We start from the raw sequence: 12,541 nt of genomic DNA on the forward strand, positions 1-12,541 counted from the left end.
CGCTGCTGATGGATAAACAAGAACTGACTGCATGTGTTTTGTATTTCTGCAGGCGGATAACCTACCGGACATCCCACCACAGACAGTCACAGAGGAGAAGTACACAGATGAGCACGGCAACATGGTAGTTAAGAAAGTAAGGAGCATTCGACGATATCAGCAAAATCAAAATATCCAAACATTGCCCTGAATATACCTGAAAGAAAAATCTAAAGCAGTTTATCAGTGAAGTTATTGTCTCGCTCTCCTCTTCACCAGATCACACGGAAGGTGATTCGTAAATATGTATCTCCGGATGGCATGGAGACACAGGAGGTGACCATCGAGGGCTCTCAACAGGAGACGGTGCAGATAGAGGAGGGAGACACTGTCTCCAGAGTAGTGAAGAGAACTGTCCTTCACAGTGACGGAGACCAGAAAGAGGTCAGTGTCACCTAACTGCTGCTTTGACATGGTTTTATAGAGCACTTTACTCCTGACTATACTGTTTCACATGTAATACCAACCAATATCTAATCCTGCCATTCGCCATTGGTTGAGACTTATTTTTGTACATCCAGTGATGAAACAAGTTCTTTTGTATCTTTCAAGAGCTGATTGAAATTTGGAAATGTCAACTTCTGACTCATAATATTGGAAATCTGCATCCAGAAAACCAAGCAGATGTGCAGATGTCACCAAATCCAGATGCTATAAATGCACCCATTAAAAATAGTGGCATTTCATTTTTCTTTGTTGCCAATGTTTCATACAAACCCACCGTCTCATGTTACATAGGGAAATTATGTTACATTGCTTTAAGAACATTTTATGGACGTGTATGCTTTTACTAATCCATTTAAAATAAATCCCATTATTCAGGTGCAATATTGGATTTATTGAAATTAGAAATGACTCCACTTTAACACAAGAGACGTATGTATGCTGTTTTCTTTCCAGCTGACCTTTTGGGAGCCTTTGGCCCTGGGCGCTGCCACAGCATCCGAGTTTGAGGTGGAGCCGGTTCAGGGTCGAAAGGTCAGCAAGGTTGTCAAGACAACGGTGGTGAGAGGCGAGAGGATGGAGAAGCAGATGGGAGATCAGTCATTGGCTGCAGATCTCCCCTCAGCCAGAGAAGACTTTGAGAAGGTCAGTGTGTCCAAGCTAGAATATGTGAAACATATTCTATCATGATGTATAGTTGGGAGACCTTTTGTTGGTGACAACAAAATCACAGATGCATTTCCACGTCACTTTAGTAACTACTGCCGAGCAGACCGTTTTGTCAGGTTTCTGGCGTTTGTCTTTCCATTTTCCTCCCTCTGATATCTCTCTCCTGCCTCATTCTTTCCTCTCCAGGCGTTGATATATGCTGGAGGCTTTGGGAGGGTACTAATGCCTCATGTAGTAGAGAAAGAGATTGTACAGGACGACGGTTCTGTGGTTAAAAGGTTGGACTGCATGGGAGTGTGTAGAAATGATAGTGAAAATAGGGCTGTTTACTAAGCGGGCATTCAGCAGAAATCGAAGGCATGGTGTGTTTTTTTTACTGTCCTAACCTTTAATGTTACAGTCCACGCACTGAGTGCAATTTTTTACTTCAGAAGACAAACAGATGAATGTTAGATTTAATACTACAGAGGTATTTTCGTAGATTTGGCCTTTATTCTTGCTAGTTTCATTCATTTTACTATTTTTTTTTTTATTATCAGAAAACTAGGCTGCGATCCAGGATGCAACAACACAACCTTAGAATGAAACCTTTCTAGCAGTCAGACAGGTTCTTCTACGATTAGCAGACAGTTTCCAGCGTTTTTCAGATCCTTTTGTTGGCATGAGACACAATTCGAGTTCAACGGTGCAGTCAATGCTTTGCCCATTCATTTCAGGGTCTTTAATTTGTATTGCTGTCAGCCACAATGTAAGTATTGGTAGGGCTACTAGGGGGCACTAAAGATGCACAATTTCTAATGTTTTGCAAAGTGAACTATTTGCTACAGTTATTTTCCTAATTGATTGGCATGGTTGATCAAATCTATGAAAGTAAAAAAACCAGGTTGAATCATGATTAAGTAAGAAATGGCAGAAATAGGAGAGAGGAGCTTTTTCATAGTTCCAGAGTTCCCTGTAGTACCCCCTTGATTGTGACCATCCTGCAGGAATTGATGATCATAGTTCTCGGGAGGCCGTTGTAAGGGACTTTTCTAGCTCCCCCTTTGGGATAGGTACTTTCCCAGGAGCGTGGTGATTGATGTAGACCAGGGGTCTCCCACCTTTTTTCCTACTTTGACAAAATGGAAACGCATGAGGGAAAGTCATGTTTAGTAACATTTACTAACACAAAGATGAGCTCCACCCAAAGCAGCTGAATAAGTTGGTTTTTTTTACATGAACAAGAACAAAATGATACTAAACACACACATTTTGTATCACAACAGCTTAAATTCAACAGCATGCGCATGCTTTTTATGTATGGATTTTTTTTAAATATTTTTATTGCACGCAATTCTTGTGTGGCCAAACTGGTTTGAAAAGTGTCAAATAAAGCATTCTGATATAAGATTTACCAGGAAAACCAGTGTTTCCCCTTCGACTAGGACCCCCTCGCCCCTCTGCTATAAAAATCTACTACATGGCTGGAATATGTGTGAAACTGCGGCTTTTGACGTGTAAAGTTGTTGCATTGAGCCAAATTGTAGTGTTACTTTGATTTCTCACTCACTCAGTAAAAGACACTTGCTTTATAGCTGCAGCCAAAAACATTATATTTATGTTATTTACCGAATTTATGAGCACTTGTTTCTCTCCAGCTCAGTGTGAGACTCTCTGCTGTGTTTCTGTCCTCTGATCTAACAGAGCTTAACCTGGGGGAGATGGTCCACTCGTTAATCGATCTCGTTGATAGCGTCGTTACCTCGGACAGGTTAAAAAATAAATCGATAAAAAAAATGCTGAAATGGGTAGCAGTCAAAATACCTGGGCGGCCTGCCCGGGTAAGTCTATGTTTGGGAAGCGCTGCATATTGTTCGAGCCTTCCGCCATCTACCCAGGTCGTGGGCTTCTAGTTTGTGAGCTGTGGGTCAGAGACCCCTGGTAAAGACATACTGTATATGATCCAATGCAGCACTGGCAAACGCCATGATAAATCAAATTCATGTAAGCCGTGCAAACAACAGCTCAACGGCTCAATAAGAGTCTTAAAAAATAGAAGAAAAACATGGACAATTGGACCCGTGTTGTTGCATTTTGTGCAGAACTGACGTTGCCATACCAACTGCCATCCGGCTTATGCCTTAACATGCGTTGGATGTGCAAGTGTAAACGGAACAAAAGGTATGTAGTTCTCAGGGAGCTGGGAACTACATCCTCAGGGAGTCACCGGAAGTGTTTTGTGTAATTATTATTTACTATTATTATTTAATTTCAAATATCAAAATAAAAACAGTGAAAGATTTTTTCTATTAAAATTTATTTTGCATAAGAATTAATTCTAGAAATAGTTAATGAAAGTTCTATTTAGTTGATTAACTGAGTTCATTTTAATATCAGCAGCCCTGGATCTTCACACAGTTACAGAAAGAAACCGTTGAACTGCAGACATTATTGTCCTACATACACCCTGCACAGTGAACCGCTGGTAGTCCGTGTTTTTCCGTGACCGTCCCTCAGTGTTAGCTCGGGTGTGGCGTGACTGTTTTTATTTTGTTCCTGCAGAAGCCAGATGCGTAAGTCACGAACCCAGAAGAGGACTGTGGTGAGGGATGCCCAGGGGAAGCACACGCACCTAGAGCGCCTGGACGACACCCCAGATGCCCTGCAGCCTGACGCACTGCAGCAGCACCTACACCAACTGCTCCAACGCTACTGTGAGGATGACCAGGAGGAGGAGGAGGAGGAGGAGGAGGAAGGAGACCAGAAGGAGAAGGAAAGCCATGACTGAGCAGCTGCTTCCACTGATCCCCTCCCTACATCTTCCACTGAAGCCTTTGGTGACGTTTGATTCCTGGGATCAATATGTTCCACCTCCCTGTCTCGTTGTCCTCGCTGATCACCAGAGTGAAGCTTTTCTTTCTTCTTTGGTTTGTGAAGTCATGAAAACAGTATTTTTGTGCTTTAGCACTTTTCCTTTGCTATGATTGTGACCAAAGATAGCACCCTTCCTTGTTTCGGGTCGTTTTTTTTGTCGGTGTTACCCTTCTTTTTACCCCGTGGCTGCTGTGGTGTGATGAAGGTACGACACGCCAAAGGTGGATCAGAGTCAAAGGGGGCATCTCGGATGTTTCGCCTCGCACACGGGCCTCTTCTTCAAGAACTGTTGTATACACTTGTACATAGCGGACATTAAAAAAATTGTGCTTGGACTGGAAAAAAAAAAGTAAAAAAAAAAAAAAAAATCAAAGCATTTAATACATTAGCCCACCTAAACCTGCTGTACATGCACCGATTAAGCTGGAGAATGGCCACCGTACAGAAGAGATTGACGTTACACAGAGAATAAAGTGTAGAGAATGTGTGTGTGTGTACCATCATAAACTCTTTATAACAGCCAAAGATCAACCTGCTGATTGGTTTAAAAAGGCTGTGTGATCACGTTTTGTCTTTCCATGATGCATCTGCTCTTCTTTTGTGTATGTGTCTGTCCCTCTAACGTGTGTTGTGCGTTCACATTTGATCTGTAACAGAGCCGCTCCTCTGTTTGTGTACTGTATATACAGCGTGTGTATTGACAAAGAAATAGTGATAAGGAATGTTGTGATGCAGGTGGAGCATTCCCCCCCCCCTCCACCCCCCGCTGTGCTCTGAAGGTGTTTCCCCTCCACCTTCACATCTTCTCCTCACCTCAAACTGCAGCAGTGCTTCTGTAACTTCCGAAAGCCTTTAATTTAAAAGGATTTGGCTGTATTTTTTTCTCATTGTCAACAAATCTTTTGAAAATACCAAACCAGCTGCGTGCATCCAAAGCCAGATATATCTGATGCCTTTGCACTGTCAAGCTCGTGCATTATAACAGTGGCCATGTTCATGGTAGAAAATGTGTATTAATCCGCCAGTTAAAATAGTCCCTAAGGCACGAAATCCTGCCCCAGAGATTGAAAAGTTCTAGGTTAATTGGATTGGAAATTGAAATTGAAAATAATTTAAAAAAAAATCATATTTCGGCTGAATAATTAGGTGAAAACAACATTATTGGTTTAGGAAATAACTAATTCTACTTAAACCTATAAAACTTTAGTGAAGCTGCTATCTACTCTGAATTGTATTTGGAGGAACTTGGAGGTAACATGAGCCCAAACAATGTCTCACTAAATTGCTCAAATTCTTATTTTAGCCGCTTACCGGTAGTTTAGGTACTGTTTTGGAACTAACTATTTATTTATCAGGTGTGTCTAAAGGTTCACACTTTCAGTAGCAATCCGTGGTCTTTGGGCCGACAGCCACAGAGAGTCTCGACGTCAGTCGTGAGAGCTGTGCTGACACCTGCTTGGTGTTTGGTGATTTCGTGACAATTGTTGACACTAAGAAAAATATAGAACAACACCAGACTTATCCTTTGAATTTTTAGACACCACGCATAATGTAGAGGAGCTTTGATTTTATTGACGTCGTTGATTTGAACTTTTTTTTGTTAAACTGTTGTCAAAGGATTGACTTAAAGTCCATGTCAAATCCAAACAAAGGCCAACTTTAGTTCTAGCACATCTGTATATCCTTATTTATTTATTGCCGTCGATTTGTGATCCCTGTGTACTCCAGCATTTGAAGCTGAGAGTGGTGTGTGTGTGTGTGTGTGTGTGTGTGCGCGTGTGCGTGTGTGTGTGTGTGGTGTGTATGTTTCGGTGTGCATTCTAAAGCTAAAAGACAACTACAATGATTTTTTTTTTTTTTTTTTTTTGACATCATAGACAAACAGTTTTGTTGATTTGAAAGCTGGCTGGAATGTTTTCCGACTGATGACGTGCGTTTGGCGTTCATCTACATTTCACACTTTATCTGTGTAACAGTACGATCCTCGCGCTGCCATTTACTTTGAGCGTGATCCAATGGAAGAATAAAAGAAATGTCAAAAAGAGACCATCGATTCGTTAACGAGCATCTTGTTTCCATGGTGATAACAATATATACATATTAACAGTGAAAATATCTATGCGGGCATGTATGACTTTATCAAAAATTATTACTGAAAGATAAACCTGAAACGCTAACGTGGCATAGCAGCTGCAGTGTGTACATGGCAGAACAATAAAACTGGACATGTGTTAAATGGGAGGTGATGTCATTATTTCTAACAGCAGCTGAAAGTAGTTATACCCTTTAGTGTCACAGTGCCACGTAGCAGACCGTCCTCCTTCATGCTGTGACAGCCCTGGAAAATGATCTGACTGCAACCATGTATCGTTGTGCTACAGGGGGAGGGAAAAAAAACAACCTTACGGTTCGTTTGTGATTCTTTAAACGAATCACGATCGGCCCGCGTGAGTTCAGCTCAGCCCAGGAAGTAACGAAGGTGCCCTTGCAACGAAGTGTCACGGTGAACTTCTTTTACGTGAAAGTAACTAATTACATTTAACCAAGTACTGTGCGTAAGTACAGTTTAGAGGTACTCGCGCTATACTTGAGTACTTCAATGTTATTCTACTTTATATGCCACTCGGCAATTTTTTTTTTTTGACAGCTTTTGTAATTGGTTACTTTTGAAAGGGGGGATTTGACGCAATGGATAATATAACAAGCTTTTGAAATATAATATATTGTTCAAGGGATTGAAGCAGTGATTTTTTTTTTAACCTTTTTGGCTTGTGACATCTTATAAAAAAGCAGTGTGTGGGCGGGGTCGCATTTCTGATGTCTACAACCCGTTAGCAGCTCCACCAAACAAAGAGTGCAATAAATGTTCAAATGATCCAACATCAGTAACAACAGCCCAATAAAAATACTATTATTCTGAACGGAGCCATTCTGCATGTTGAGTATTTATACTGCTTCTGTAGTTTTACCTACATTTTGAATGCAGGACTTACGACATACTGCTCTTTTACATTGTGGTAGTGCTTATTCAATAAAGAACTCGATCACAAACATTGTGATATTTCAGTGTGGTAATATTACCCAGCTCCGTGGTTCATTGGATTAGCATCTGGCTCGGCTTCGACAACTTGCCCATTTTAATGAGAGCAGATTCCTGCTACCTGGGAGTGAAAGAGGAAGACTGTTGAAGATGTTGCGCTCCTACACCCTTGGAGTGGGTTGCTTGCCATAGACTGTATCTCCCTGACTTCTGGCACAGAGAGTTGCACTCCCTTGGACAGAAGATCGAAACCTCACAGGCTACACAGTTTTCCACAACAACCCTTGTCTACTATGATCGCTATTGTTGGTCTGAGGAGAGAGACGATCCCAGACTGCTTCAGGATCTTTTTTTTTTTTTAAATTTTTTTTATCACTGATGGATCATGCGAGCAGTCCGGCACCACTGGAGCTGACTCACTCGCAACCAGATTAGGCTCTTGCTAAATTTAGAGCTGCTGCTGAAGTTATGTGCGCATCTGGCTTCTTCCGCTGGGTTTTCGTTCGAATGTTAACTCACACACGCGCACAACTTCATTCATCATGTTAATTAAAATGCTTTCAAGAAGAAGTAGTGTGTGCGCAAGCTTTTCATGTACATGTAAAAGTAGTGTATGCCTGAGTTTTTTTTTTTAATGTTGTATGTGAGAAGTTGTGGTAACAGTAGTTTATGTGCGAGCTTTCTTGACGGCATACAAATATACTGCTGTGAGAGTTTAAGTGAAAAATTAAATAATTAAACTTTTGACATTAATTTATTTTTGACTACGGTGAACAGATCAGTAGAATAAAAATATTTCAGACGGCTTCGATGGGAGCTCAAAATTTGGCCTCAACCTGACGACTACAGCTATGTGACAGCATCTTAACATAAGTCTGACTGTGTCAGTTCACCCGTCTGACGTGACATAGGCGTGTCTCTGTTGGAATACTTAATAAAATAATAATGAAATAATCAATGAAGTTACAGCTGTTGTGCCATGCATGTAAAATGTGCACAACTCTCCGTTTGGAGACGCTTATATGGATCCTACTACTGGTTGATGCTGCAAGTAATAAACTCCCGGATCAGGGGGTGCTGGACTTTGTCCTTTTCTGGAGTTGCCCGGGGTGAGAGGCGCTGTATGGGGATACTCATGAACCCCCAGCTGAGCGCCGCTGTATTGGGAGTTTCCGGGGAATGAGAGGGTCGCCTCCATGCGCCTGCGGGTTGGGGGGGAGGAAGGTTCTGACCGTTGTTCGTGCTTATGCACCGAACACCGGTTCGGAGTATCCGGCCTTCTTGGTTTTGGTGGGGGATAGTCCTGGAAAGGGCGCCGCCTACTGACTCCGTAGTTCTCCTGGGAGACTTCACCGCTCACATGGGCAACGACGGAGAAACCTGGCAGGATGTGATTGGGAGGAACGACCTGCCCGAATGGTGTTTCGTTGTTGGACTTCTGTGCTGGTCACGGGTTGGCCATAACGAACACCAGTTCTTTGAGCACGAGCACTTTGAGGACCTGACCAGCATGCCCCCTGAAGAAGAGGTCTGAAGAGGAAGTTACTCTGGTGATCTAGCCAGGTTAAAAGAGAGCCACCTTTGTGACAGTCAGAACTTTAGTATTAATATACCTTGCATCCCACTAATCTCGCTTCAAAGTACACCCCTCTGCTAAACCTGTAAAAACCTGGACAGATACGGATCTATTATTGGTGAGTCTCATTAATGGAGCCCGTTTAATCTGACATAAAATTGTATTTTATGGACATTTCAGTTTGTAATAGATGTGAAATTGTAGAAAACAACGTCAGTGAAGCAAAACATAACATATATGAAAGGCAATCTGTGATTTTGGAGAGGTGCCTTCCCCAACTAACGTCACACAAACTGTGACTGGTGCACTCTGTAATGTTTATACACCAGTATTGGTGCTGAAATGTGGGAAAATCCTGATGTTCAGAATTGTTTATCACTGTTTTTTAAAGCAGGAAATCCTGTAAATCTTTGTGGTTATGCAGCATGCATCTGTGGAACATGTAGAATAAACAACTGCTTTCAGCAAGGCTTTTGAGTATCTCCAGGATGATCCTGTACCACAGTTGTGGAATTACTGGTTCAGACTAAAATCTGACCTCTGACGCTGACTTAGTTCTGAAGCCGTACCTATCACAATGTTATTTAGTGAGTAATGCTCTGCTAGAAACTTGAGGCACAGTCATATTTCTAACAAATGAACAATTGCTCGAGTTGATTTGCTTGATCAAGACTCTTGATGCGTAGATCAAAAACAGCCACCGGCTGCAGTGGTGACAATACAACAACTGAAGACTTTGGTCATTTGGCATAAATCACACTTTTTATTTGAGATTTCTTAAACATACATCAGGCTTGTCCCATAATGGTGATATTATCTACCAGCTTCTCATCAGGAATTTAAATGGATTTTAGAATGATAAAAACAAAGTGTGCTGTGTCGGACAAAAGTGATTAAACAAAAGAAAATACAAACCATATCCTCAACAGTTCAATGATGTCATTACTTAATACACCAAAGCAAAAAAAAAAAATAATAAAATCCTCACACAAATAATCAGGCCAGACACCCCGTGAATTTGTCTTCAATCGTGACTTCTGCTCGTTTTGCTTTGATTCTGAAATTAAATTATTTTTGTTTCCCCACATATGTCACACCACCCTATCTGTGTTTTGAAATCTGGATCTAACAACCCTTTTCTTGTTTAATCTGACTGACACTCAGACATAATTGTGTATCTTAATGAAATAGAATGGTTTACCGCTCAGTAATTCTGCTAATAATCCGGTCCCCAATGAAAAACTGAACAGTTGAACTGAACTGCGAATTTGTGTCGTTGTGAACGTCGTGACTCTAGCGTGGTTGTGTCCAGTGTAAAACATGGTGCTGTGAAATACTGGCCCACACCAGTCGAACAGTAGGAATTGGCCATAAAACACAAAGGTTAAAATGGAAAAAGAAAGTAAAGATAGCGAGAAGTGGAGGGACAAGCATCGATATCACAATATAAAACGTAAACAAAACAAAATAGAATGATACAGTTCACATATTTAGCTCCTTATTGTATGAACATGTGATTTGACTGGTAAGAGTCAGAGAATGGCTTTGAAGAACTCAATTTCTACACTTTACATTCTATCATAAGAGAGACTAAGAGACTGCGCTGTAACGGTGGACGACCAAACAGACAAAATTAAACTTGTTTCAGTTGATTTTCCCTTTAAAACATGTAGTTTTGATTCCTAGGAAACATACTGGTAAAACCAGTGAACAGTAAAATTAGTCAACTCATTCTGATCATACGGATGCTGCGAAAGAGCAAGCAAAGAGAGAGAGCATTTTACATCGATTACCAAAACCTACACATTACCAAAACAAAGCAAGCTTGTGTCTGAGCCGAGATAAATGGCAATTCTGAAAAGATACGGGAGTAAAAAGCAGACACGTGACATATTGGTCATCGTGCCAAAAGGTAAACACATCACAGTAGCTCAATGCGTGTAATGTTCAAACGAAACGGGCGGCTCCCGTGAAACCCACTTCTATTTAAAACATACAGATCTAAACAAAGAAACCCAGCTCGGAATGATTAAACATGCTGCGGATGGTGATATCCTGATATGAACACCGCAAAGTCTGACTACAAAATATTATTGTCAAAACCTGAACTTCTCTCTTATCCGTCATCTGTTGTTTGTTTGAAGTTGCAGGATAATCTTCGATCCAGCAGCGGCAATATGTAAACAACACACTGAGAGGGCGGAGCTCGAGCAAATGAGGGCGGGGATTGGTTTAGGGATTTGATGGACTCGTGGTAGGCGGGGTCTGGTCAGCTGACTGCTGTAGGCCGGAGGGTGTTCGTCGTCGAAGATTGTCGTATTAACTGCAACACAGATAACATGTGGATTAATAGTTAGAAGAAAAATGCCTCCATCTTATTCCATTTCATCTTTTTGTTTTTCTTTTTGCTTGGTGGAATCGAACGCAGCACTGAGATTAAAGCCCTTTTCACTGTAGGTCACAGATTTCAGGGTAATCAAGCAGCAACCAGCAGCGACGTCGCCCGTTGGTTTTGTGAACGGCCATCGTGAAGCCTCGAGTTCAGAATTTGGCCGGTGACATCTTGCAAGTTCGAAACGGTTCGGAGCAGGAAGCGACCATTTTTTGGAGGAGCTGGCAGGGAGCGAGCGGTGGTATCTGACTCCTGTCTGTTTGGAAACCTGACAATACGACATCCCACCCGCCGATAGCTGTAACCTGACCGCACCACGGGCCTGTCAATCAAACGGACACCCCCCCCCCCAAAAAAAACACACCTTTTTGAAGCTTATTTTATTATCATATATTACTTATTAATGGCAGGATTATTTCCAGATGGAAAGCTCGAAGACTAACGAGAAGGAATGACTTCAGCTAACAACACCGAGATAACTGGTGGAGAAATTTTATTGACAGAACTTTACGAGGCAAGTTGAATGGGAGTCTACGGAGCCGGAGGCTTTTTGGAGCCGACCTTCGGTGGCACTCGGTTGTATCGCGGCTCCGGGCGCTTAAAGCGTCAGCCTGATTTTTCAGAGCCGGAAGCTACGGCCACTTTTATATACAGTCCATGAACGTAACACCAAATTGCTGGCAAGCTGCCCGGATGCAACAGTGACTCACTATCGCCCACTAATGTACAAGGCGTTACTAAGAGACGGCATTCACACGAGCGGCGATTCGTAAGAATTACATCCAATCCGGACAGGGCCGCGGCGGAGGTAAGGACAGAAAGTTTGGCATTTGGGGGAGAGGGGGGCGCTCACTTGGTGGGCACGGTGGGCGAGCCGGAGCGGTGGAAATGGATGTTCTGCCACTTGCTGTCGCGACGGTGCCAGATGCGGGTCTCCTCCGACTGCATGGTGCGAGGCATGCCGTTGCCGTCGATGTACTGGGTGAGGCGGATGTAGGCGATGCAGGCGGCCTCGTCTCCGATCAGGTGGACGTGGGGGTTGAGCAGGATGGTGTGGATGGGCTGCTTCCCCTTAGACAGGGCTGAGAGCAAAACAACGCCGTTAAAACACGGTCAACGACTAAATCTGGTCGTTGATTACTTAATGCGACAGCTCCTCCGAGGCGGGGCGGAAGAGTCTACGTTTACAGTACCGGTACAAAAAAATATCATTACTCGTAGAAATGAGAAACAAAAACTGAAAGTGAAATGAGGTTCTCAAAACCTCTGCAGAAACATGTCTCGGTTACACAAATTCCAGTCTCTCCGTTTTATATGTCGTGAAACACAACGTTTTTGAATAATTAGTTCTTGAACTTGTGATGGACGACTTTCATTATATCACAACATTTTACAGAATTAATCAATTAATTGTAATAAAAAAAAAAAAAAAGAAAGAAAAAAGGAAACTGGATTATTCCGCTCTCATTGTAACATTTCAGAAATGAAAATACAAAGTGTAGTTGCCTCTGCCTAGCTGGTATATTTG

The 12,541-nt window shown here is 42.2% G+C and overlaps 2 protein-coding genes across 39 annotated transcripts in view; one reads left to right on the plus strand and one right to left on the minus strand.

Annotated features, from left to right (window-relative positions):
• Positions 1-6,241, plus strand: part of ank2b (ankyrin 2b, neuronal) — a 102,857-nt gene extending 96,616 nt beyond the window's left edge. Inside the window, exons 47-51 of the mRNA XM_069159054.1 lie at positions 53-136; positions 259-423; positions 940-1,128; positions 1,339-1,430; positions 3,694-6,241. Of these exons, the coding sequence (XP_069015155.1) occupies positions 53-136; positions 259-423; positions 940-1,128; positions 1,339-1,430; positions 3,694-3,919 (756 nt within the window). The 3' untranslated portion in view covers positions 3,920-6,241. The remainder of the gene's footprint in view (positions 1-52; positions 137-258; positions 424-939; positions 1,129-1,338; positions 1,431-3,693) is intronic.
• Positions 6,242-9,356: 3,115 nt separating this feature from the next.
• camk2d1 (calcium/calmodulin-dependent protein kinase (CaM kinase) II delta 1) overlaps positions 9,357-12,541 on the minus strand; it is a 96,615-nt gene continuing 93,430 nt past the window's right edge. For 34 of the 38 annotated variants that reach the window (XM_069159062.1, XM_069159068.1, XM_069159065.1 and 31 more), the window contains 2 exons: positions 11,867-12,095; positions 9,357-10,944 (listed from right to left, as the gene is read on the minus strand). In XM_069159062.1, the coding sequence (XP_069015163.1) occupies positions 10,941-10,944; positions 11,867-12,095 (233 nt within the window). In that variant the 3' untranslated portion in view covers positions 9,357-10,940. Of the gene's footprint in view, positions 10,945-11,862; positions 12,096-12,541 lie in introns of those variants that run through there. The other 4 variants (XM_069159066.1, XM_069159092.1, XM_069159076.1 and 1 more) reach the window with 1 other exon arrangement.

This window comes from Embiotoca jacksoni, unplaced genomic scaffold, assembly GCF_022577435.1.
Source record: "Embiotoca jacksoni isolate LCO1_2020_lvr unplaced genomic scaffold, fEmbJac1.0.p SCAF_24, whole genome shotgun sequence".
NCBI classification, from domain to species: Eukaryota; Metazoa; Chordata; class Actinopteri; family Embiotocidae; genus Embiotoca; species Embiotoca jacksoni.